General features: G+C 42.0%; 1 protein-coding gene across 5 annotated transcripts; it reads left to right on the top strand.

The window, feature by feature from the left end:
* Positions 1-143: 143 nt before the first annotated feature.
* On the top strand, positions 144-24,722 carry C2H3orf52 (chromosome 2 C3orf52 homolog). Of its 5 annotated transcripts, none has more exons than XM_048294803.1 (8): positions 144-376; positions 1,630-1,848; positions 4,693-4,816; positions 5,376-5,509; positions 6,328-6,398; positions 7,776-7,966; positions 24,087-24,125; positions 24,364-24,722. In XM_048294803.1, exons 2-7 carry the CDS (start codon positions 1,681-1,683, stop codon positions 24,119-24,121), a joined length of 723 nt encoding a protein of 240 aa, XP_048150760.1. In that variant the 5' UTR covers positions 144-376; positions 1,630-1,680; the 3' UTR covers positions 24,122-24,125; positions 24,364-24,722. The 5 variants fall into 5 exon arrangements, 4 of the variants coding, with proteins under 4 accessions (XP_048150760.1, XP_048150759.1, XP_048150758.1 ...); XM_048294802.1 differs by lacking the exon at positions 144-376 and adding an exon at positions 386-520; XR_007201628.1 differs by lacking the exon at positions 144-376 and adding an exon at positions 18,530-18,544 and having other exon boundaries at positions 1,293-1,848.
* Positions 24,723-25,674: the final 952 nt, after the last annotated feature.

The following is a 25,674-nucleotide window of genomic DNA, read 5'->3' as shown; positions in this document are numbered from 1 at the left end:
GAAATGCACCAAGTGTGGAAGTTAGATCCCCCAGATGAAATAAACCCAAGTCTTTAAGAAGCTTCTTCACAAATATGTAAAATAAAATAAGGACTTTGGCCTTTGCATGGTGAGAGCTGTATAATCATTAACTCTCTCATAGAGGAACAGTTTTGGTTTCAGACAATTCAGTAGGAAGGTAAAGTCTTCTACTGTGAGTGGAAATTAAATAAATGAACCTGATATCCAGCAGGAGTAGCGAGAACCAGATTAAGGCTTTTCTAGTGTAAGATGTCCCAACTAAGATTTTGTGGATCCAGATACATGTTCTGATCTTGATGACTGCTCAGCTTCACCATCAGTCCTCCACAGCTTTAAGGATTCTCAGAACCAAAAGGTGTGGGTTATACAATTTGTATTTCTTTTTACTTGTGGAATAAGCCTAAGACATGCTCACTTTCGTGGTGTGCCTTTGCCTGGATTGGTGTGACGTGACATCAGGAATGCAAACCCTGGGTATGCTTCAGGCGGCAGAACCAAGGTGAGTTGCACAAAGAGAAAATTGAGGTAGTGAGGTGAGGAGAGAGCACCCTGAGCTTTTGACAGGAAAAAGGAGCTGTGCTCTGAGTGGATACCCAGGCAGCAGGAAAGGGAGTTGGGGAGAGAGGCTGTGTTCGGTTCTTAATGCATGGTACTCCCTGTGCTGGGACAAAAGAGTGAGCAAGGGTGTGGTTACCAGCTGTCTCCCCAGACTTCGATTCAGAGGGGAGAGAGATGCTCTGTGGGGAGGAGGGAGAAACGTGGATGGAGTATGAACAGGAGAAATAAGAGGAGGTAGGATGAAGGATACTGGAGAGGCTGGAGGCATGTGTAATCAGCCCCTGGCTACAGTAAGCTGTTGTGAGTGACTCTAAGTGCACGTGAGAGTTCATGTGGGAAGCTAGTGCAGACCAAATCATGGTTGTTTCATTAAAGCATGTCCTGTAGAGCACAAGTAGAAATTGAAGGCCATCTTTCTCTTCTCTCCAGCTATGTCTTTTGGGTTTTTTTCACCTGAAAGCAGCTTCTCAGATTGAGGTTGAATAGTATGTTAAAGGACACAAATGGTTCTTTAACATCAGATATGATTTTAGGCAGTATAATAGCTAGAGAGAGAAAAATTTACAGCACAAAGGTCAGTAGTGTTCATTTCTTTATTGACTACAGAGGGAGACCAGAATTGCAAGTGTTGACGGTGTCCCAGCCTAAGCAAACAACATGCTCTATGAACTTTTACTCAGTTTGTGCTGTTCAGCACCACATCTGTTCAGCTGCATGGATAACAGTAATAACATTTTATTGTTTTGGCTGACAGCAGCAGAGAAAGCACTCTGATTCCTTTCAAAATCGTCCCAGCAAATGACAGCATTGCTGAGGGTTTAGTCACCTGCTTGTCAAGGGCTGGTACAGGCAGGTAGGCAAACTGGAAAACCTAGTATTGCACAGCAGAGAGCCGGAGTTCTCACGGTTACGCAAATTGATACTTCCTCCACCTCCCGTTTCTCTGCAGCTAGGGCAGCTGACTTTATTTGTTCATCCAAGGAATTCCCCTAATTTAATAGTATTTTGAGACCTCTCTGTGAAAATTATCCCCACTCTCCCTGTTTTCAGCCTCGTATCAGAGCTACTGCTGACCATAATTGCAGCTGAAACCAGAAGGAAATGAGTTGGCTCCGTGCTTGCTTCAGAAACAGAGGTCCTCGCACAAAGACAGAAGCAATGAAAAGGCAGAGCTCTGCTCAGGAGTATGAGACTATTGAATTACAGGAACATAAGGTGGAGGAAAGTGAGACTGATCATGACAAGACTCTAGATGCTCAAACGAGAAAGGTAGGAATTTCACTTACTCATTTGATCCATCTTGTTTGGGAAAGTACTACACAGCAAGAGAAATGACACTTGAAGGAACATCTTGTAGGGGTGATTGAATTTGTTGTTTGAGGGAGAGGGAAAGAAGCTAAAAGCTGTTAAATGTATTTTTTTTTTCTTATCAATGAATTGTTCTAATATGAGAGTGGGATTTTAAGCTTTAATTTAGGAACTGAAATTGTAATTGGTGCTCTGAGTTTTGCTTTTCTTTTTGTGTGCTGTCAGTGGGAGTGGGCTCAAAACCAGAAAACAGAAAAGTTGAAATAAGTTTTAAAACCAGGCTTTCCTTCAGTAGAAATTAACCAGGAAACAGTGCTGCCAAACCAAAAATAAGATGTCCCTCAACAGGGCATGTTAGATTCTCTTTAGCTCTAGTAATTTTCAGTTGCTAACCATTATGAATTTGTATTAATAGAATGTTCCAAAGCCTCAGTTAACATCAGCACATGAATCTTGAGGGAGGTAGCTCCTAGTCCCTAGCTTAAAGCTACGGAACAGACTAATGCTGGCAGAGAAGTAACATATTCACACGTGGCTGCTGTACAATGAATTACATGACTTATTCCCGGAATATTTGTGGCAGAGCAAAGATGTTTCCCGCTTTTCTGCAGGCACGGCTGACCCCGCTGGGACCGTCTGCCTGAGTCACACACCGCCCCTCCCTTCCCGCTCCCTGTGAACGGCACTGCTTCCATGTGTGAGCCCCGCCTGTCACCTCTTGGGCTGATTCATTCCGCTGGCTAGGCAAAATCCCCTTTATTCTGTTGTATCAGGGGTCAGTTACTCCTCCTGTGGTCTGGTAAGCTGAATCAGCTCGCTGCAGGGTCAGACAAATTCCAGGAGGTACAAAGAGGAAGAGCAGAGGGTGGAGGAGAGGCAGGGGTGAGCTAGATCTGCTTGACTTATCTTGAGAAACTTAACCCTTAGGTTTATCCTTCCCCTTTCCAGAACTGAGTTTTCATTTGAGCTCTCTTTCTGCTGATTCTGGCAACTGGCTTCCCGTCCTATACAGACTGCTGGAAAGTCACCATGCTCTGCTTTCTGCTCAGCTGGCAGGTTAATCAAAGCTGCCCTGCCCACCAGGGAGAGACTTTCTCTGCTGCTGCTGCTTCCCTCCAGCCTATGGGCAAAGTTCAGAAGGTGCTGGACTAGCTGTGAAGCTGAATGTTTTCCTGGGATCAAGCCAGTTTGCTATGTGTGATCAAGAATTGCATTTTGTGATAGTCTAATCATGTGGTGGCTCAATCAAAACTTGGGCTTGACAGCTGTCTGTCTCAATGGATGAGGCTATGGCTGATTTCATTGTTGCATTCTAGGCAGTAGTTACTGGCTTTTAAAATTTTTTTAAATACAAAACGATATGCTAGTGTTAAGTATTAAATTGAATTTCATACTTCTAAAACATTTTAAAAAACAAATTTTAAAAATACGTAAATGTGATTACAGCTGAAAGCATGCTGTAAAGGAAGCCATATTCAGTGTTTGCCTTTCATTCTCTAGCAGAGCAAAGTTCTGTGTGCAGAGGTGTCTACAGAGAGTGTTTCCCTTTTTCTGCCTCTACTCCTGGAGGAATCTCTCTTGTAAGGTCTTTCTCTATGTGTCTGTTTCCTCTCCCTGTTCCCCAGCCACCCACACAAAAGCTTTTATCCAGCCACTCAATTCAGTTAAATTCAGTGAAAGCCTCTCTGTTATTCTTGGTTCTTAGAAAGTTCAAAAAGTAAAGGAAGGAAACCTGGATTAGTGCCTCCAGCCAGCAGCTGGTTCCTGCCAATCTGCACGTGTGTGACCCAGACAACCTTCAGCATGTGCTTTTCCTTACCTGGTACTGATGTCAAAAAGGACGTGGAGCTTACTACTACCTTTATGGGGGATGGAGAGGGAGGAAAAGGAGTCATTAAAAAGACAGCATGGTCTGCTTACGAATTCAAGCCCTTCCTTCAGTCTTCTGATTCTTCTGGCTGTGGAACAAGACAGATGAAGTTTTCTGTTTTGCTGTCTCCTAAGCTTGCCTTTTCTTGTTTTACTTTTTTTTTTTTTTTAATATTCATCCTGCTGGATTAACTCATTAAAAGACTAATTTCTGTCATGGTTTTCAATCTTATTAAAAATTAAATTATAGGTAAGGTATTGTTCTTTCTCTCCCATATGAATGTACATACATGCACAGCTGCTTTGAGTAAAGTTTTCTTATGACCTCATAGAACAAGTGAGATTTGCATTAATCTCTCTGTCAAATATACTCAATAGGCTTCAAGTTTCCAATCTTCTGAAGAAAAAGTAAGTCAGCTGTAAAAGTTTCAGTTACGTCATGGAGGGTTTAATACAATAGTATCTATTGAATAGCACTGCCTTTGCTTTGGGTGCTGGCACCCAGGAACTATGCAGGTTGACATCATCAGTGCTGCAGAGGTCAATGATTTTGGAAATACCTCCAAAGACACCTTTTCGACTGGGAGAGATGAAAAATATTAAAAGGAGAGCTTGTGGAATATGCAAATTCAATTCATGCAATTTAAAAAAAAACTGAGCCAAGAAATCACCTTTGCAATCCTTTAGCTTTATAGGCAATTCAGGAGTCGGAAATTCTGCACAAAGGGGAATGGTCCCTCTCAAGGGATTGTCCTCCGACTTCTCTAGGTCTGTGTTTCCTCCTGCAGCAGTAGTCAAGGCTGGGAACCCCTGGTGTAGGGCATTGCTTACCAATCTGTGGGGGCGTTTGTTGCTAAATGTGACAGTAGAGACATGCTTCAGTATTTTTTCCTGCCTTATTTGATTAATCAATAAGCCCTTCTCTGTTATACCTAGGAGAGAGATCCCTGGAAATCATGCAGGAATGTAGTTTTCTGGAAGTGTAAACTATGGATGGTTATAACTACAATATTTCTAGTGATCTTCCTGGTCATTCTCATCAGTTTAATTCTTTATTCTAGTAAGTATCTCACTCTTGGTTACACTAATACAAACATGCAATATGTGCAATCTTAGAACACAAATCCAACCATAGCATCCTTTAATCTCCTTCAGTAAACTGCACAAGGAACTGGGATACTGGCCGCAGACGGTAGTGTGTTCAGTAGTGGATGGGAATGCTTTTATCTTAGCAGGAAGCAGCAACTTGTATCCTGAGCAGGTGGAAATTCCAGTTTGTAGCTAAGTGAGAAAATGTTACAAGAAGACATCTGGATATGAGGATGGAAATGATGTTTGTAATGTGGGAACAAGTGCCATGGATGACTTAGGTCCCGTGGTGTCATTGCCTGTCAGGCTCCCAGAGCAGATGACTTTTGCTAATGGAGGTGGGTGATTGACCTCCATGTGCTGTCACTTTTTTTCAGGTGACCTGCACTTTCTTTCTGTCTTTCCCAGTCAGTCCTTACCTAGGAAATTTGTGAGAAAGCCACCCTGGAGAAAGCCAAGAGGGGCTTTTTTTTAATACTTCAGCTAACTGAAACTTTTTTCTCCCCTTTCTGTCTCCTTTTGATTATCAGATGTTTACACAGATGAGGATGACTACTGGGATCCTGATGAACTGCTAAGCAGTGGAAGTTTTCACAATTTTTCAGGAACATTGGAGTTAATGTGTGTTCTCCCTCATTTCTCCTCTGAGGACATTACTAAGAGGGTAAGTGTTTATGCGATTCTTCGCGAGGCTGATTCTGCTTACAACATATTTTCAGTGTTTTGCCTTTTAAGAAGTGTCTGTTTCTCTGTGTAGCAACTCGGTCATTTGCAAGTCCACAAAAAAAATGTGTTGTACTTTTTAAAGTCATAATCTAGAAAAAAAAGAATTGTCTGCTTTTAAGCACAAAAAAGTATCAATTTTTTTCCCTTAACTTTGACCATTTGTTAAGACACAGTCTTCACCTTTTTCATAGAACCATTGAATAATTTAGGAGGGGCCTGTGAAAGTCATCTAAGCATAATATGGGCTAAACATCCTGTGTGCTGCATTCTTTTATGAGTACACGACTACAGCCTGGGTTTATAGCTGTGATTTCTAGTGAACCAACACAACTCTGAGTTACAGCTGAAATAAGTTCAGCATACACGGCAGTGCTCATTTGGACATTGTGGGAAGGCAGTCTCAGGAGAGACACCCTCCCCTCTACAAAGTAAGAGTTAGAAGAGCCTTTTGGCACTAATTAAATCCCAAATCTAACAACATCAATTGCGCATGGCAACATGAGCACATGCTTTTAGTTCACCCTGAATGCCTCCATTGTGTTAGGGTTATATAGCAATCACTCAAATGCACAATTAGCTTCTCTGTCAAATTTAAAGGGACTCTGTACCTTTTCCAGGGCAGATATTTGCTGTTATTTGACCTTCAGCACCTGTTTTTATGCTCCTTAAAGCACCTTGTAAGAATGATTTGCTGTGCTTTTTTTTTTGATAGGAAAAAAGAGATTGAATACAAGAATTTTTTTTTTTTTTTCTCAGCTAACAGAGGTCTACAGTTCATCTCCAGCTTTAGGACGTTACTTTAGGTCAGCTCAGGTGATTTCTTTCAGGTAAGCAATTTCTTTCACCAAAGTTATCTGAAAATTACAGACTTTTGATGAGACACGTATGTGCTTATGTAAATATGTACAGTATTTAAATCTGTGAAAAATAGGTTGTTTGGGGAAAGTTATGTGTATAGGCAGTAAAAATTGGTCAAAGGATCCTCTGGTGTATCTGGTAAATGATGCTAAAATTGTATAATGGAGGGAACATATTGTTGCTATGAAGTATCATCTCTGTTATCTTTGGTTTCAATTGCAGCCCTTAATAAACATATTCAAGGATATTTATTAAAAGGAAAATTAATTGCTGGAGTCACTTAAGATTGACATAGTTTAAGAATTCTTAAAATAAAAAAACAGGGTTCATGGGGAGGAGAGAATCATTTTGCTCCCAAAAGAGATAAAGGCAATATATGTCTCCTGTCATGGAGAAATAGCAGAGAGGCAAGGGAAGGCAGAGAGCTTCCCCAAGGACTTGTGAAAAAGAACTCTTACAAAAGGAGTTAGAAAGACAGGAGACAATCAAGGCAAGTAGATTTGCAAAGTCCCAAGTTCTTTGAGGTAGCAAGGACAGAGGAAGAGCCACGTTGGAATGTGGCAAGGGGCAGTCGTGAGGGCACTTCGCTCCCTTGCCCTGCCAGCCTGGGCATGCCAGCTCTGTTCGATGGTGAGCTCCTTATGGGTACTTATTATGAGTTAGACCATCAAGTACAAAGCTGTAGTTCTGCATATATATTGATTAGTTGATACCTCTCTTTCTCTGCCTCTTTGATGTCTCTCTCTTGCTGTCTCCCTCTCTTTCTTTCCTTTTATTTTCCCCCATTCAAGTATTTTTTGAAAATGTTTTGAATCCTGTGAGTACAAAGGGTAGCTGTTGAATCATAGTTTTGGTAGACCACAAAAAACAAAATCTTCAGAGATGGTCTCCAGTTCACTGGTTTGTGTAATCCATTCCAGAGCTGAGTCAGGAGCACAGCTGGGTGGTCCCAGGTACTGCTAGCAGGAACACAAACCTTCCTTCAGGTTCCTAGCTAAACTATGTGCAGGATATTGCAACACCTCTTATCAGTAGTTTCTTGTGAAGCACCAGTGCTGAAAACCACATCCCACCAGGACACGCATCCAACTGCCCTTTGCACATTTGAAAAAATGTCTCTGGCTGGCTTCAAGTATGTACCTAGTCTCAAGAGCTGTTCTGGGAAGGGAGGGGGAGGCAGAAACTGGCATCTTTGGCAGTTTTCTTTCATAATGCTTTTCTTGGGGAAATTTTTTTTTTTAAATATCCATGCCAACATTGATATGAAAAGTCAGTCTTCTCAAAAAAAAAAAAATAAAAGACCCTGTTGAAACTTGAAGATATTCATCCTTGACTTTTTCTTTCAGTAATGAAAGCTCCAGTGTAATTTATCAGCTAGTGTTTTCCGTACCACCATCAACAGAGGGATTTATGGAAAACACTATGAACCCAGATTTTATAAGGAACATTTTACGTCAAAATATTTATGATGAAGATTCTCTTAATCCTGGGGCATCTGAATGTGACAGATTAAAGTTTGAGCCAACTTCTCTCACATGTAAGTGCTGTACATTACAGAAACTGTTTCTTTACAAAGAGCAGAAGTAGTTATGGGAAAGGAGGAAAGTATTGCTAGAAAGGTATTGAAATTCATTAGTAAATATAATTTGCATAACAGTATTAAGAAGATTTTAAAATAGTTTTCCTAAAGTCTTGATATGCTTAACTTAAAACCTGGGACTCACTGTTTTGTCCTCTGATGAGAAAGGGAATAGTGATGAGACTGGTTAGCTGTGGACTCCAACCAAACTTTTCTGATCTAATATTGCAATTTATCAGTACAAAAAAATTCTCTTTGTATGTGTGTGTGACATAATGGGGAGAAAAAAATATTATTATATATATATTTTTTTTTAAAATATTTCTCCTTGTTGTATATTTTGTTTTTGAATGCTAACAAATTTTAATTCAAGGGATGAAAAAGACTCCTGATTTTTGTCTTTCTGTAGTTTTTTTGAAAAATTTATTATGCACAGAGATCCCTTTTAAAGGAACCAAAAGTTCATTCTTCCAGGTTTTCTAGGCAGTCATTCCAATTCATTTATATTTGGCCTGATAGAAATGCCTGTATAAAAGTCCCATAAGCTTTGAAGTTATACTGAAAACAATGCATGGAGCTGCCTCCTCCCAGCCCCAATGTATTGAGCCACACCTACATGCTTTTAGAATAATCCTAGGCTAACAATTCAGCATTGCAGTGTATATAAGTGATGATAAGTATGATTTTTCTTGGGACTCTTACCAAGGGAGAAGAGATCAAGAAGTAATGAGTTCCAATTTTAAGAAGCATTTTGTTCCTTATATATTGACAGGATTCTTAGGAAAAGTAGTGTAAAAGGAGACAGGAAAAAATATGTTGAAATAACTAATTAAAGTTTCATTTTAATGTTAATATTGTACTGTTTTAACTTCCAGAGAAATGATGGAAAGATTCCTCATCTTCATCATCACATAGAAGAGATGGGATTCCCCATCTATTAGTAATCCCAGGGCAGGGAACTATTCATTAGGTAGAAACACTTCTAAAATAGTTGTCCTGTAAATACTACCTGTGATGCATTATAAATGGAAAATGTGGTCTATTTATGACAGTGTTGTATTGCTATAGCACCATTACCTCCTTCTTCTATATCTCAGTAATCCATTTCATCCTTGAGAAAATAATGTATTCGATGCATGCTCTGTTGACTTTCAAAGCTCTGGTTTGTCTTGCCTTATGATTAAATCTGAATGTTCTGCACAAGCTTTAAGAGCAGTCTTGCATGTGACTCCTTTCTTCTTCTCTTGGCTTATCAAAAATTATCTGCACAGCTTCATCTTTAATGCTCACTTCCACCCAAATCCATATCTTTTTTTTTTCCCTCCTAACTTCATATGCCATGTTTCCTTGTTGCTCTTTCCTTGTAAAAGAGGGTGAAAACCTAAATATATATATATGTGGGTATATATGTATTTGTATTCTTTAATTACATGCAGGCCTTTTGCACTAGCTTGTTAAGAAAGCTTCAACTCTCATAACTTCCTTATTCTTCCTACAGTCTCCCTGGATAAGGTGCTCTTTGCTCTATTTTTCTCTTCTTCAATGTGAAATACAAAAGAAGAAAGCAAAAGCATGAAAAAACATGCCTTGTTCACTAGCGCACCTGAATGTCAGAGGAATCTTTCAAGGCTCGAATTAGCAGTGTGCTTTTATAGTTAACTACTGCTACTAGTGAATAGACAGCTACTTGACCTGTATTTGTAAATCTGAAGACTAGTCTATACCCTTAATTAGAGTTCCTGCCCAGCACTGGGGATAAAAATGAACAGATGTAAGGTATTTGCCTTAATAAGGCAGTAAATTCTTGTTCTTGTTGATGAGAGACCAGATGAGATGAATCAGTGCCGAGAGGAAGATGCTGAAGCAGACGACGTAGGCCAGCGTGGCATTAAAGTTATAGACAGTAATTGGCTATAACATAAAAATTAAGCATTAACTTTATGCAGAATGAAATGTATTCACTACCATGTTAGTGAAGTATATCTTGTCATTTATTTATAGCCTTATAAATGCTAGTACTGTTGGATAGACCCTTTTATTTTAAGAAACATTTTGTGTTGTAAGAAATATGTCATGGAAAATTGTTTTTCTCTTTTTCTAATAAGCTTATTTAAGGAGTAATCTGACAATATTACTGTGCATTAAATTATTTATTTTTACTCTTAAAGTGACTGTTTTCATTCTTTAGCAGCTCTAATCTTTCAGCTGTTTGAGTTGGAAAATAGCCGTTAGAATGCTAAATGCTGAGCTGTATGAAGCATGTATGACAGAGCTATACACTCAAACCTGTAGTTGTTGCTGCATGTGTTTAAATTGAGCTAGGGAAACATTCTGGACCAAATTAGTAGTTTGCGTGACTCTCATATTCATGGCTAATTCTGATCCCCTCTTGGTTTGTAAGATATAGCATTGATTGTAAGAACTATAATTTCTCTTGCTGTAATATTCTATGCAGCATACAGCTAGAAGAGAGCTGTAAGGATCCTTTTGATTCTTACACTGGGGAAAGATAAACTTCATGGCTTATATGGCTTGTCCCAAAAGCAGCAGGCTATGAAAGTACCAGCAGCAAAGAAATAAGTTGCTGTTGAGATGCTGCTCAATCTTATTGCTCTCACCAAGACACCTGATCATTTCCTTGAACACTTCTTTATCTTGATTCTAGGAGCTGAGAAATAATGTAATTATTTGGCTTCTTTATGATGATACCCATAAGAGCATTGTATGTTGAGAGGAAAAAAAGGAATCAAGCATTCATTTTTTTCCCAGCCATCCTCCTCTACTTCCATACCTTTACCCCAGAACCTCACAGGAAAGAAGGAGGTGGAGCTGTAGTAAGATGTAATATTCAACAGAAAATGTCTGACTTTACAGACTGCATCCAGTCAGGTTTTGAGCTCTCATTGAAGGAAGTGTCCAAAAAAAGTGGTTTCTGGTTATTTATCTGTGAGGTAAGTTGATCATGTAAAAGAAAATTAAGCAGTGAATTAATTAAGACTCAATCCATTAGGGACACAGGAGTGTGAAAACACATTTTTACATCAAGTTAGCTATTTTGTGTGAATGATCAATATTAATTTTAATAGAATAAATGAGGATAATACTTTAATGACTGAGACACTGTTAAAAAGCAGCTTGTGAGTGTACAATCAGCCCTTTAAAATCCTATGGCAAGTACCACCTGTGTAGCCACAGCAGCCAGTATGAGCTTTGGACAGACTCATCTGCCTGCCACAGCAGTGACACCTGCACGTGCTGGCAGTGTGCCCATCCACTGCTCTGTGCACTTGCCCATGGGACTGTCCCCAGCATGGAAATGGCAGGTGGGAGTCACAAAGGCGCTGCACCATAAAGCCAGGGCTGCAGCCAGCAATCACATACTACATACTAAGGAAGACTTGAAATCAGAAAAACTGTTTAACATTTTCTTCCATACTCTTTTGTTGCAAAAATGGAGGGAGCAAAAAGCATGTTTAAGCAAGAATGCAGGCACATAATCACTCTATGAGCTCTGGTAAGCAGCTGAATACCTGGTTTCAGTCCTTTGCACATGAAATGCTGCTTGCAGAGAGGGGTGCTGGGCTGTGAGGAGGTGATACTCTAGCATTGCAGAAAGCACAAACCAGAGACTCCAGCAGGAGTGAGCTGGAAGCATTGTGTCATGGAAACAGCACCGGGACTTCTGCTACTGAGAGATAGCTACTACCTGGGCAGTGTCAGTATTGACTGTTTTCTCAGTGGGTGTAATAGGTTTTTGCATGCAGTTTATTGTTTGGGGTTTTTTTATTTAATTCCATCTTCATTAAGACTTCACACTAAGTAGTATTACATTAGAAGGGGGAGGGGAGAATTTAAGAAATTAGTTCTTTGTAAAAATTGTGCATTGTACAATGGTACAAATCGAGCAGGTCAGAGAAATTTTGGACAAGAGTAAGTGCATCTAGCACAAGGTTTACGCTTTCATTTAAAACATGAAACATTCCCCAAACAAACAGAAAAACCCTGTTATTATTGCATTTTTGAGATTTATAGCAGTAGTTCTTTAAGGTACCTTTAAAAAAAAAGTATTATAAAAGTCCAGGAAAATGTACAGCCTCAGTTTCTTCAAATATTGTAGCTCCAAATTTTCTATAGAGGAACATTGTCTTATGATGGCAGTTGCTACTGATTCCTCGTGGTTTAATTTTCAAGTCCTGTAGCCAGACCATGTTTCTTTCTCTGATCAGCTGCTCATGGACAGGTTTGTCTCATAGCAAATGGTAGACATAGCCTAATGAGTAAGCTTGGTAACAAGAGAGAGATATTTGTTTGAAGACCCGACAGCAGAGGTAGGATGGGTTATCATGGCTGCACACACTGAGGCAAAGAGTGCCTTCTAAGTTACCAGGACATCATCATATTCACTATGCTCTTCAGGGCTGGCAACATCTGCCTTCTTCTTGGGCACACTGACAAGTGCATATTCTGTCTGATTACTGTTGTCAATCACAGAGACTTCATGTTTTACATCGTGGCTGACAGTCGAGTACCACAGTTCACTGGAATTCATAGAATCTTTTTTGGCAACATGTTCCTGAGGGGGAAAAGGGGGAAGAGAGAAAGAGCAAAGCTTCAGTATGATTATACCCTGAAGAAGTTTGGAGACGTGAGCAGATCTGGTATAGCCTGTATACTCATGCAGTGCTGTTGACTAACACACGCAGTACTGAGAAGGGATCGTAAATCCACAGTCATTTCCCAGCTGTCCAGGCCGTGGCTGTGCACCTGGAGAGCCCAACAACCCGCGGCCCTGCCTAGCGGTGGTGACATGGTAAAAGCTCATCCCCACACGAGGGAGCACAGCAGCACAAATGGAGCCGGGCAGCCTGAATCATCCCGGGCCCCGGCTCCCCCCAGGGAGGTCCCGAGAGAGAGGCCATCCTTGTGACATCCACCCAATGTGTGGGTGGGAATGGGAGCTGATGGGCAAGAAGGGAAAGTTACATGGGACATTTTATCGATGCATGTGAAGGGAGAGCATGTGGGGTTTGAACAAGACTTAGTATGGAGTGTTTAGGGGACGAACTAAAGGAAGGGTGTCAGGGTGACTTGCAGAGTAAAAAGCATAAGAAAACAGAGGAAGGGGAGGGACAGGAGTCACAGCAAGCTGCCAGAGAGACTGTAGGGTCTGGGAGGCAATTAAAACCCCAGGTGCATGTGTGCGTGTAGCTGCACAGGAGATGCACTGGCCTGGAAAGGGCCCTGGCTAATCCCTTCCCCAGCAGCCCTCATCTGATGGTCTCCTTGAGAGCAGAGGGAGGAGAAAGAAGAGCCATTAGCAAAGGAGGAGGTAAGATTGTGTGGGCAAATGCCTTCCCCACTCTGTTTAGACTTGTCCCTCCTTTTGCCTCCTGAAGGTGTTTGCTAATGGGTTGTGGGTGATTATTAAACAGCTAGCAGGATGACTCATTAAAGGGACAATGTGCACTGATTAAGTACTTGGAGCCAGAAGTTAAAAAATTGTTTGCCCTTCTGTTCTTGATTTGAATGCACTGGGTACTGAAGCCAGTAAGTACAGGCTTTATAGGGGTATTCTCTGTTGTCTGCTGTAGTGGCAGTACTTTGAGTGAGTGTTGCTGGGTTCATGGTGACATTTGTAGCTACCTCTCACACTCTTTTAAGGTAATAGAGGTCTCTGTTTCATGGGTTAAAAACCCCAAAGGGTTAGCTTTTATTTTTCAAGCCTAGAAGCAGGACAATGGTGTTAGAACAAAATTCCTGCAGAATTTGCCTTGGATTTTCCAAGTTTATGCTAATCATACTGTCTGTTTAGATTCTGTTTTGCATGAAAGATCTTCTGACCTTGAGGACACTTCACTGAAAATAAATTCTGATTTTTTATTTGAGGTTTTATAAAGTTTTGAGATTTAGAAATTCCAGAAATTTTAAGGAGCAGATAGACAGGATAGACTTGCTTATAATCAAGTGCATGGCTCTCTCCTTCCCTAGCCATGATTGCAAAGATGGGAGGACAGCATTATTTCTCTTAATGTACGTGTTAAATGAGAACAGGTAGGCTCTTAATTTTCATGAGTGGCTCTCAGTCCACTGAGTGAAGTCTGGAGCACCTCTTTTCCCTTCAAACACATAGGTCTAACCAAGACTTGCTCTGAGTCACATTTTCCAGAATCCTTCCAGTCATCATGTTTTGAAAGGCTGTTATTATCAACCTTCTCTTATCAGTAGGGAGACTGAAGTGCAGAGGTGGAGTGATTTCTCCCACATGCCGATGGAGCAAGTGTGAAAACTTCCATTATTCACAAACCAAGTTTAACACTCAGAAGGGGCGTCTCTCCTATTGCACTAACAGCCCTGCCAGGACTGTCTTCAAACCACACTCTGGGACTTTTCCTTGGGACACCAAAACTCTCAAAACCAGACAGTTACTTGGCAGGTTCCCCGTTACAGTTCCACCCCCTCCTCTTCCCCCACAGTCCATCCCACACTCACAGGTACAAATGATGAGCTCATTTCATCTTGCCCACTTTCTTCAAAATTTTCTGCTTAACACCCACTTATCTGCTGGGCACCAACTTTTGCTTTACTGATGTCATCTTTATTTAAAAAAAAAAACCACAAACCAACCCAGTTAGGCTGCTAAAATGCAGCACTTCATTCTGCGGTACATAGGGCTTCTGGTGATAGCTCATCATCAGGGACTCAAGAGGCAACTTCATTTACCCTCTGCTAAAATGAACTATTTACAAAGCAGAGGCAGCAAACCACAGGTACTCAGCTCCTGCCTCTCGGAGCCCAGTATATTAATACACACAAACAACCACAGACAAAGAACCACACAAGACTGTGAAGTGCAACAGTTGAGAAGAGGCTATTCCCAAACCCCTGCCTTCCCGGATGATAAGTCTGGGCAGAGAAGCAGGGTGCACACCAAGTTATAGGGTTACCTCTTAAATTACTCTGGGGGGCATTGCCAGAACTCCTAAAGCTAACCCCAAAGCAGGGAGGTAAGATGAACGGGCAGTGTGTTTAGCTTACCAGTCTTTCCTGCATTGCAATGCAACTATTTGCTCCATTCTGGTTTATCAGATGCTAAATGTGCAACCTGAAAGGGCATGTTTGGTTTTGTGGGGATCTTTTGTCTTCCTTTTCTTCCTTCTAGAGGCAGTGAGACACTGGAAGGGGAAACCTTTTCCTCTTCCAACAGAAACTTAGCCATTTGTTGATACATCAGCTATTTTTTTATAGTGCAAAGATTAACCAAAACCCTTTAAGCCTCAAAGGATTAAATCTCCCTTTGTTTTTCAAATGAAGATTTCTTTATTACTAAACCTGGTTGGCAATAGTCCATTTAAATGACTTTTAGAAAGTGTCATGCTGAAACTGAAACTTTTTGGGGAAACACACCAGTAGTCAAGAGAGGCTCCACTGGCTACCAAAAAGCTGAGTGAAGAAGGGAAGGAGGAGGAGGACAGAGAAGCACCTCCACAGCCCTAAGTTGTGCAGTGGCTGAGGACATTCGCCCAAGATGCCATCACAAGGTTCAGCCTCCTGAATTGTCTGATTTGGGCCAGAAAACATTACACTCACCCTCAGAAATTATGAGTGCATGCTGCAGTCTGTTTGGCCACTGGCTGCCCAAGAGTGGGGCTGCATATCAGTGTTACAGTTTTATGTGCATACACTCATTTTGTACGTAGGCTTAAACTGGTGTTTTTCTACATCCTAAGCAAATAGTTTTATTATGGGCTTTTCTCTCTTCTGCAGGAACATGATGGACAATTTTTCTTTCTAAAATGTGGGTGTTTTGGACTCAGTTGCCCTAGAGAGCTGGGGGGGGGAGGGGGAAGTAGGGGGAGGGGAAATGAATTTTAATCTTTACCTTGATGGTACCTGGCAGATAGCTGCAGGTCTGTGCTGAGGAAAGAGGAAGAAAACACATGTGAGTGTCATTCTCTGGTGTAGCAGCACAAGACAAGGACTTTTGTCAGCACAGGATTTACTCAGCTACAGACTGAGCATAGGCTGTGCAAAAGGATGAACTTGTGTGACAATAGTAGGGGAAAGGGTTGAACCTCTGAGAGCTAAGTAATTCTGGTGGCTTTTCGAGATTTCTCTAGTTTATATACACTTGTGTCACACAGCACTGCTCACTGACCTTAATCAAACCTAGATGTGCAATCTTGCGTTTTTCTTTTTGTTTTGTTTTTTGTTTCATTTAATTAACTGAAATCAGTTTTACATGTCTGTCTTAGAAATGAAAGTTCTTCCTTGCTTTCTGACTGTATTTTAGCTGTATGACCAGCGCAGCATTAATTCTGCCTGAGATTGTTGGCTGGGTGCTGGGCACAGAGGCACCATGTGATGTGCCACATGCGATGGGTGTCTGTGTGCATACGTTTGGCAGTCTGAAGCTTTTCTGCAAATTTGTCTCTCTGTGCCATAAACATCTCAGTGGCAGAGGTCTGTCATTTTACATCTTGCTTTCTCCAAGCCTTATCTTTATCAGTCTGGCTGGCCCCTGTTATGAGGTGGATTGAACAGATTTCTCCTGTAAAACTTCAGAGCTGAACTTTCACTTTTGCTTAAGATAACAGGGCTTCTTAAGCATACCTATTTGCAACCTGTCAGGAGAGACGTCAGTCTCTCAATATTGCATTAAAGCTGCCATCTTAGAGAATTTATGGTGTTTTCAAACATTATTGTGCTTCCTTAACACTGCCATGAAATTGCCAATGTACATGACTAACAAGAAGAGGGTTTTTCCTAATACTGCAACTTGTGAAAGTGGTAAAAGTATTATACCTCTGCTACATGAATGGCTTTACCCACAAGAGGTAAAAGGCAGCAGCCTGAATCTAAACCAAGACCTCCTGATTCATGTGAGCACATGTGATCCTGGCTGTCACAGTCTCCCCTATTTGCATATTCAATATGCAGAAACTCTTTGGTTAGGAGAACACCTCATACTGACATCTCTTTAGAGAAAGTCCTAAACAGTGCTTGTGTATGAGGAACGGGGGCTAGTGTGTGAGCAAATGTAGGCTGTGCTGTGCTGGCCCACTTGCTTCAGCAGCCCTCCACCTCATTTGCCGGGGAGGAAGCAGGGGCACAGCAGAGGTTCCCCCACTGTGGTTCAAGTGCTTGCAAGCCTGTGGGTCTGGCTGTAACATACAAGGGCCAAGTGCCCCATGGCAGGAGGCAGCTGCAAGCCAGTGGCTGAGGCACCTCCACAGCTGGAGGGGATGGCTGCCCCCTCTTGCTGCCTTCTCCGGAGACAAAAAAGACCAAAGAGCCCCCAAGCAATCCAGCACAGTGGGGCATCAGAGGGCAGGTATATTTCCCACCCAATGCAAGGAGGTTTCCCTCCCCTGGGATGCAAAATGCCTTGCCGTGGCTGCTGCCCATGGCTGTACCTGCCAGCTGCCTCTGCAGCGATGCAGAGGACTCCCCCATGTCCCCATTCACGCCATGCCACACCACACCCGAGGGGCTCAAGCAGCTTCTTTACTTACTTTGCTTGTGGGAGTATCTTTTTCTCTGGATGGGGATGGGCGCTTTCCACCTAGGGCATGGAAATAAGGGTGAGCAGGCAGATCTGGGGCTTCATGGTCCTCACTTCCTGCTGCCAACTGTGGGCACATGTAAACCCTTAGGGAGATGCCTTCTCCAGCTTTTTGGACAAGGCACTTTATGCAGCTTCTCTGCTGCTCTTCTCTCCAAGAGGCAGCCTCTGGCAGGCACCCAGCCCTGCTCTGGGGGTTGCAGAAGCAGGGGCTGCCACAGGGCACAAATCAAAGGTCGAGGGATAGAGGGCAGGTGGCAGCTGTTGGCAGGTGTTACAGCATTTAGCTGATCCTGGGAAGCACCCTAGGAACCCTGGCAGTACAGCAGCAAAGTTTGTGGACTGGAGGAGCAATCAGCCTTTCTGGGCTTGTTCATATTAAAGAGCTCTAGGTGGGTGAGTCAGCAGTAAATATTGGGAAGAGATAGGAAAGAACCAGTCTTATGCTCCCACAAATGATCTCCATCAATCTGACCTCTAGCATGTCTTGGGAAAAAGCAAAAGGAAGAAAAATGTAGCAACAGTGTGAAAGAAAGTGCAAACACATGAGGGTGAGTGCAAAGCTATCAGATCTGATCTCTAGCACTTGAAGTAATCCTTGCTGGTTCAATCAGAAGACTATACTTGCAGGTTTAAGGACTGAAATCATTTGGCAAATTTAAGAGCCTTTACATTGTGTTCAGTTGCTCTCAGCAAGTTTCTTGGTAATAAGAGCTTTCTGGGGCGTGCACTGTTGCTTATAGTTTACAATTTTGTGGTTGTAAAAGGCTGGTAAGTAACAAACATTTTGCAGTGTAGCATTAATATTTCTATGGTAGATTTATATATATAATAAAAATGTGCTAAGGGATATAAAGCTGCCAAGTCATATGAATTTAGGAATTACACACAACTTGCTGGTGGAGGTACATTATGAATCAGTTTCTAATTGTTTATTTGCTTTTTTTTTTCTTTCCCAGGACTGAGGTAAACAGGTAATGCCACCATTCTTTTTTGCTGTTGATACTTTCCTTGCTCAATTTCCTTGCTCTTAGGTCTCATTTCTTTTATAAACTACCTAACTTCCTCAACTCACCTGGAATAATTTCTTTCTGCAGATGTCCCTGATGCTCTTACAAGAGTAGCAGAAAGTTTTGCAAATATTAGTGAACTTCCCAATTTTCTGTTTAGTGGGAGAACATAGATAGCTTTCATTACAGCTGGGCATAAAAATAAAGCTGTAATACTACCTCATTCCAGGCTGCCTACCTGGTTTTCTTTTAATTATAAATAGAGTTTTGCCTATAGTGGATATAAAATCCTCTAGCTTAGTTGGAGATGCCAGTGTGACAATTTCATACAATTCAATAGAAGTCCTATGAGCTACATTTAAAATAAAATATGTATATGTATTTATAATACACATAACTAACATTAGGAGTCTGTTGTAGCTGTCAGATATTGTGAGTTTAATATAAGTATTTTTGTTTCCTGATGTCTATTTATTCCACTTTTTCTTGTTTATATTCAGTTGGCTTCTGATTTTTCAGTCCCGTGCTCAGATGAAAAGGCTGCTGGGTTTGCTCTTCCCCAGGACTGTCAAAAGATAAATACCATATGTTCCTATAGCAAATTAGATGCGTAAGCTGATGCATAACTCTTAGATAGATTCTTATTTAGTCAATCATGTGTAATCCTGCAGGAATATGCATCGCATGGTCTGAGAATTGAAAGCCTTTCTCAGCATCTGCATTTATGCTAAAGACATGCTGACTCTTTGAGGCAGGTCCCCAGCAGTCAGAGAAAGGGAGTCCAGCTTGCCTATGGGTGCAGAGGGGTTCTGAAGGGTTGGCATTTATTGGGTTGAAGTTTTTTGAGGCAATTATAAGTTTATTATTAAAAATGCTCGGAAATAGTTCTGGCCAGCAGTCATGAAAGAGGACAAATGTGACTCTCATGAAAATTAGAAAAAAGACAGATTTCCTTTTCTTTCTCTCCACAGTTTCACTTAGCTCTTTGCAGAGAAGCTTCATGAACCATGTTACAGGCTACAGAGGCTGTCATGCTCGGGAAGTGGTCAAACCAAATATAGAAATGCCTCTAAAAAACAAACACTCCAAACAGAGGGATGAAATGGCAGACCTGGGGATGTATAGGAAGAAGGAAAGAGTCAAGAAATTAATTACAGAGGAAGCAGCAGAGTTTACAGATAAATGGTAGGGTCTGCAACATTTTCTCCCAGCACCTGCTGTTAAGAGCTCAAGTTTGTCTTAGGTCTGCTTTGCACACCTGAAACTAAGGTTGCCTTCAGTCTGAATTTACTTCAACCCAGCTGCCAAAGGGCCAAGAGACAGGACAGTGGATACCCCTGTCTGTCCCTGAATGGGGACTTCCTGGGCAGATGCTGCTGGTAAGGTCTCACAGATACCCACAGAGCCACCTTAATAAGAGGTGATGCCAGCCTCACCTGCTTCCAGAAATATGAAGCTCCTCTGACTTGCATTGGGGCATGACAGCATCAGCCTTCAGGAGGGAGGGCTTCAGTGGGGACCTGCTGCAGCTGTTGTCTCCATCTAACTTGGTGTCCCACAACAAGAGGTTGCTGGTCTAGAAATAGGTGGACCTTCCTCCAAAAATATCCAGTTCTTACCTGACTCCTTAAACCCACCACCTCTGACACCAAACTGCCAAACTCTCAAAAACCCCCACATCCAACCAAGTAAAAAGCACCATCCTTGCTCTGTGGCTGGCTGCTTGGCAAAGAAAACCCCATCACTTCAGTACATTTTAATTGCTGACACCCCTGTAATTGACTCTGGGCCCTCCTCCCTTGGACCCCACCAGACATTGGCTGGTCCTCACCTACATGTGGGATAATTCGTCTGAAGCTGGTGAACTTTGCCTGCCTGTCTCACTGGAGTGATAATTTTGGGATATTTCATCCAAATGGCTGCCAATTTTCTCACTTCCCTACCTATAGGTGCCCATCTACTTCGATTTTTTTTCAGATCTACTTAAAGTTACTCAGGAGAGATGCTGACAGCTGGATGATGAAACTGCATGAGCCTCATTCCTTAGGAATTGTATGTGGATGGGCTGCCTGTTACGAGATACTTAGAAACTTTCTGTTGTAACCTGAGCTTTCCCTTTGGCCTGACTCTGAGCTGGCCCTGTGCTGTGGAGCAGAGGAGCCTTTCCAAGCTGACCCTCAGTCTCTGCCTCTCACACTGCTTGGAGAGCTGTGGTAACCAGGACTGGACCTTTGAAGCACCAGAGTTTTGCAAGGATGCTGAGTCACTGCATAAGAATGACTTCTTCTCTGGAAAAAAAAAACCAAAACCAAACCAAAAGCTCCAACCTCGTCATTTCTCCATCCCTCTGAACTTCTGCAAGGTCTATGATTTTTCTGAAAGACATGGCTTTGTCAGCAGTGGGGCAGCTATGACTGAGGAGGCATGTGCCATGCAAAAATCACCCCAAGCTGGCCCGGCTCATCAACAGCAGCTTGGGTGAGATGAATTGCAGTTGCTCTCTGCCATGCAAGGGCAGCTGGTCGATGCTCTCCCTGAATGACTTCTCCTGGCAGTGGTTTGTTAGAGTTTTTGAAAGTGAGGAAAACAGGGTAGGGAGCTACATGAGCACAGACTGGGGCACAGCACCATGCCAGTTATGTCTTTTATGGCAGTGGCTCCTCCCCTCTGATAGGGGATACAGGTTTCACAGCCCCACCAAGCTAGCAGGAAAAATCTGCTTTACAAAAACTTTATAAAGATTCTTATAAAGAATTCTGTTCTTATTCCTGCTGCTAAAAAGCAGTCAGGAATTATTTCAAAAGCAATGCAGATCCCACATGTAAGGGTGACAAGACCACTTAAAGAAGTGGGGATTCAGCAAGCTTGGGAGCTGAGAGCCTGGACCTGAGACCCTTAAGGCACACGAGCTCATCCCTGCTCCTTGCTGCCACAGGCAAGGACCCACCAGTCTCACATGGATTTTGTTTGCCTTGACTCAAACTGCTTCTGAGAGCAAGGCTTTGTGCTTTGAGAATTTCTGCCCTTTTCTTCAAGGCCATGTAATGTGGTCACAACTTAGACATCTGGCCACAGATCTGCAGAGATGTGAGAGATGCGTGCTCTTTGGAAACAAGAGGAACATTCAATTTTGGCAATGGAGTGCCTCATCTGAGTTCCTTAAGACCAAGTAAGCAGTCAGGGTACAGTACTCAGAGGTTGCATGACCTTTTCTTTGACCTATCAAGAAGACAATGGAAAAGAAAGGGAATTTTCCACCTGTCCTAGGTGGTTCTTGTTGAGCATCCTCCTCTGTCTTTGTAGTTCCTTAGGAGAGAATCTATTCCTAACCACTGTTGTACGTAACTATAGGACACTCACATATCTTGTGTACAGCAATTAAATATGTTGTACAATTTAGTTTATTTCTATATGGCATATATAAAAACTTGTCTTTTTGAGACATGGTACTAACAGATAGGAGATACCAAGATGAATCTCCTCTAAGTGTAGTTTTCCTGCCTGGAAACTTGGAGTGGATGGCAAGTATTTTCTGTTCCTTCTGTTCCTCACCAGGATGAACTCCCTTCCTCCCTTCGGCAGACTCTCTGTGCTGGGAGCTTACAGATGACATCACCTCTCTAAACATCATCCTGAGGCAATACTCTTTGACATATTAAGAACTATATTGTTCATCTTAATTTGCTTGCTAAATTATGTTTTGTTAATCAAGAAGCTCCTCATGGTGCCTCGCATGATCCCTTGAGGCTGATTCATTGCAGGTATTATGTGTTTTGGAATCACTCCCTTAATCCTCTTGTTTAGTAATGAAATACAAAATGGTATTGGACCTCCCTTATTTTTGGTAGGCAGTTTCTCATCCTTCCACTGTATCCCTGCACCTTTGGGTAGCCAATTTTAGTGTGGTTTCTTTGCTGCCTGAATTGGTTTTTGTACTTTCTGTGTTACAGAATGAAACTCAGTGATCAAAGCAGCTCGTTATCTCTCATTATCACTCCATTAGTCCTTTTGTTTTGTAATTAAATATAAAATGGTATTGGACCTACCTTATTCTTGGTGGGCAGTTTCCCATCCTTCCACTGGATTTCTGTACCCTTTGGTAGCCAGTTTTGGTAGGGTTTCCTTGCTGGCTGAATTGTTTTCTTTAGTGGCTGTGTTACAGAATGAAACTCAGTGACCAAAGCAGCTGGTTATCTCACTGTAAGGGTATTCAGCACTCAGATCTTGTGCACCTAAAAAAACCAAAAACCACCCCAAAGCCTCCACTGCAGGCAAACATTAACAAGTGGGGGTGGGAGAGGAAGAGAGTGGAATGGATGAGTGATGCAGCTTCCTGGGGTGCTGGGGTGAGCTGGTGGCCTCCACAAAGTGACTAATGTGTTGTAGAATGGACTCCCACTAGGTTCTGTAGTCTGAAATAGCAACTTTGGGTGCTTTTGGCAAGAGGAAACCACATGCATAGCCATCTAGCTCTTCTGAGAAATGCTGTGACAAACTGAATTGTAAAAAACCAAACACTTCAAACCACAAGGAAGCACAGTCTTTGCTACCGAAGTTTTCCAGTGCAGTTGTTTTGTGCTTCTTCACCTCCTTTTTGTCCTTTTTAAAAAAATTGTTATACTTTTATCCCTTTTTCTTTCTCCTGAGCTACAAGGAAGAAGAAAAATAGAAGAACCAGAAATACAATTTGCAGGGCTAGTTGGCTGGGGAGGAATCAAGTTTTAGTTGACACATTGTAATTGCAGTACATTGCCAGAAAAGAAAAATAAAATCTCTGTAAGACTTCAGGTGTCTGCAGCAATTTCATCAAACCTCAGAGGCAGGAAGTGTCAGGCAGTTAACAGGACACTTTAAGAACACGTACTGGGAGCATGTGGTTTTGCAGATAGAGGTACACCACCATGAGCTATGTCTCCAAAAAGTAGCCCCCTCCTTTGAATCTGTTTTGCACTTCGCTAGGCAGTCCAACACCAGATTTCAGCAATGGAAGCTGTAACTTGCAGCTGACAGCAGTGTGTTAGCAGAGGGAGGGAGTCCAGTTTGGGGAGAGATCACAGATCACATACCTCCAATTCAAACATTACAAGGATAAACAGCTGTGACTGTGTACAAACTACCCTTAAGTCCTCTGACCTGAAACTTGTGCGCAAACACAACAATTTGTCTGTAATCCTGCCTAAATGAGCACCACCTGGTCCTGCAGCATCCCTTGGCTTTGAACTGCCACAGCCTGCCCTGGTGCAATGGCAAAGGCTGGAGCAAATGTTGGTTGATACAGCTACTGTCTTTACCTCAGTGTACTGCAGCTCTCCAAACTCAACTGAGATGTAGAGTGATTTGCCATATGCAGGCACTACTTAAACATGTTATAAAGTTCCAGGCCCGTTCAATTGCATTCGACAAGCTGCTTCCCAACAGTGCTTCCTACAACTAGAGCTGAGGAGCCAGAGTCACTGCAATTCAGAAGTGGATGAAACCCTCTCCACCTGTTTTGTTCTCTTTACAGGCAATGTCTTGAGAGGTGGCACTAAATCCCTCTGACAAGGTAGGCAACTGTCCAGTTGTTAACCTGGGTTTGGATGGTTATAAAAACAGTGGTTTAGACTGGTGGTTGACAAACCGATGTTTTAGACTACATTTGTGCCTGAGTGACTGTCCCTGGCAATGTTTTCTGGAAGTTCAACTATGTGAATTACTAATTTCATTAGTCACTCAGTCTGTGGGGAAATGCTGGCATTTTGTGACTGTGCAATTCTTGTATGTCCTTTTTTTCATTTACTCAGAACTGAAGAGAACATCCTGGTGAAACAGAAAGGAAGAAAATAATACAAATCACTGTGCTTTCGAAGCAGTAGTTGCACAACTACTTCTGCCTAATTTATCCCCAAGCTTTCACTGTTTTTGGAATGTGGCTGAACCTTAGGCACGGTGTGCAGTTCTCAGAAATGAGGACATTGTGCAACTGAAGCAGAAGAGCATGGGATCTGACTGACAAGGAAGGAGAAGGTCTGTAATCCACCAAAAGTCTATGCAAAGATGAACAGAGCAGGAATACATACACTTAAAGAGACACTCAACATTTTTAAATAAGTGGCTGGTTTAATGGATCTCTCATTATGAATAAAATGTTATGTTTAAAGTAGTTAATCAACTGCTGCTGTTGTCTGGTCCCTGGAGAAAGGGGAGTGGTCCGACAGATGCTGCAGCAGTTGGATGCACATGCAAGCACCGACGCATGAAGGCCATTAGGGAGGTCCCTGCATGCTCAGGTTCCCTGTGGCACCTGGAGCTGTCAGGAGAAAGGCAGAGCTTGGAAGGAGCAGACCGCATACATGGCTCTTTCTCATCAGGGATGCTGTAACAAATTAAAGCCAACAAATTTCTCCCACCGGCGTAGCCATCTCTGTCCTTTGCTAAGACTGAAATTTTGCTCTTCATTGAAAAGTGTTTCCTCTAGCAGCACACAGTTTTTAAGGGTTCTGGAAGATTAGAGTGTTTCTGAGAGAAAATAAGTTGGTTAAATCTGACAAGAATATTTCCTACACACATTTCCTACAGAATTGGGACTGCAATTCTTTTTAAAATCAAGTGTAGTTCATTTTGTGATCGCTAAGTGGCAATCTCACATTTTGATCAGGCCAGAATGCCCTTCCAGAAATTTTGCAGGAAAGTGCAACTATGAAAATAACTCAAGGAAAGGAAAATGAGATACCTCAAAGGAAAAAGACAATAGTATGAAGCAATTGCATTTTGTAGACTTGTGGGAATGAATTCTTGAACCTACTCAAAAGCACATCCAAAATGTTTCTTTAGAGGAATACTGATACCCGAGCTGTTTCTGTTTTCAGATTAGTTAGCACCAAGTAGAGAAGGAGCCATAAATGTGAAAGCATGTTTGAGAATTTTTTGTGTCACTTTATGATTTGGGCCCACAGGCTTGCAATTGATTTGCATAATTCAAGGCTAGTCTGTGCAGCCATTCAGCTGAGAGAAAACATTTTATTTGCAATCACAGTCATTTGGAGTAGTAAGAATTTGCAAAAATGTAAGCCACCTGATCAGAAATCAGAAACATGAAACACAATTTACCAGTA

Source organism: Corvus hawaiiensis, chromosome 2 (genome assembly GCF_020740725.1).
Source record: "Corvus hawaiiensis isolate bCorHaw1 chromosome 2, bCorHaw1.pri.cur, whole genome shotgun sequence".
NCBI classification, from domain to species: domain Eukaryota; kingdom Metazoa; phylum Chordata; class Aves; order Passeriformes; family Corvidae; genus Corvus; species Corvus hawaiiensis.
Note: the sequence above shows the minus strand (reverse complement) of the source record. Positions and strands in the feature narration are given on the sequence as shown.

Excerpts from the sequence above, each read along its gene's own strand:
- C2H3orf52 (XM_048294803.1), top strand. The coding sequence starts at position 1,681 with ATGAGTTGGCTCCGTGCTTGCTTCAGAAACAGAGGTCCTCGCACAAAG. Across the intron at positions 5,510-6,327 it reads CTGAGGACATTACTAAGAGG|CTAACAGAGGTCTACAGTTC; the intron begins GTAAGTGTTTAT and ends TTTTTTTCTCAG. Across the intron at positions 7,967-24,086 it reads TGAGCCAACTTCTCTCACAT|GCAATGTCTTGAGAGGTGGC; the intron begins GTAAGTGCTGTA and ends TTCTCTTTACAG.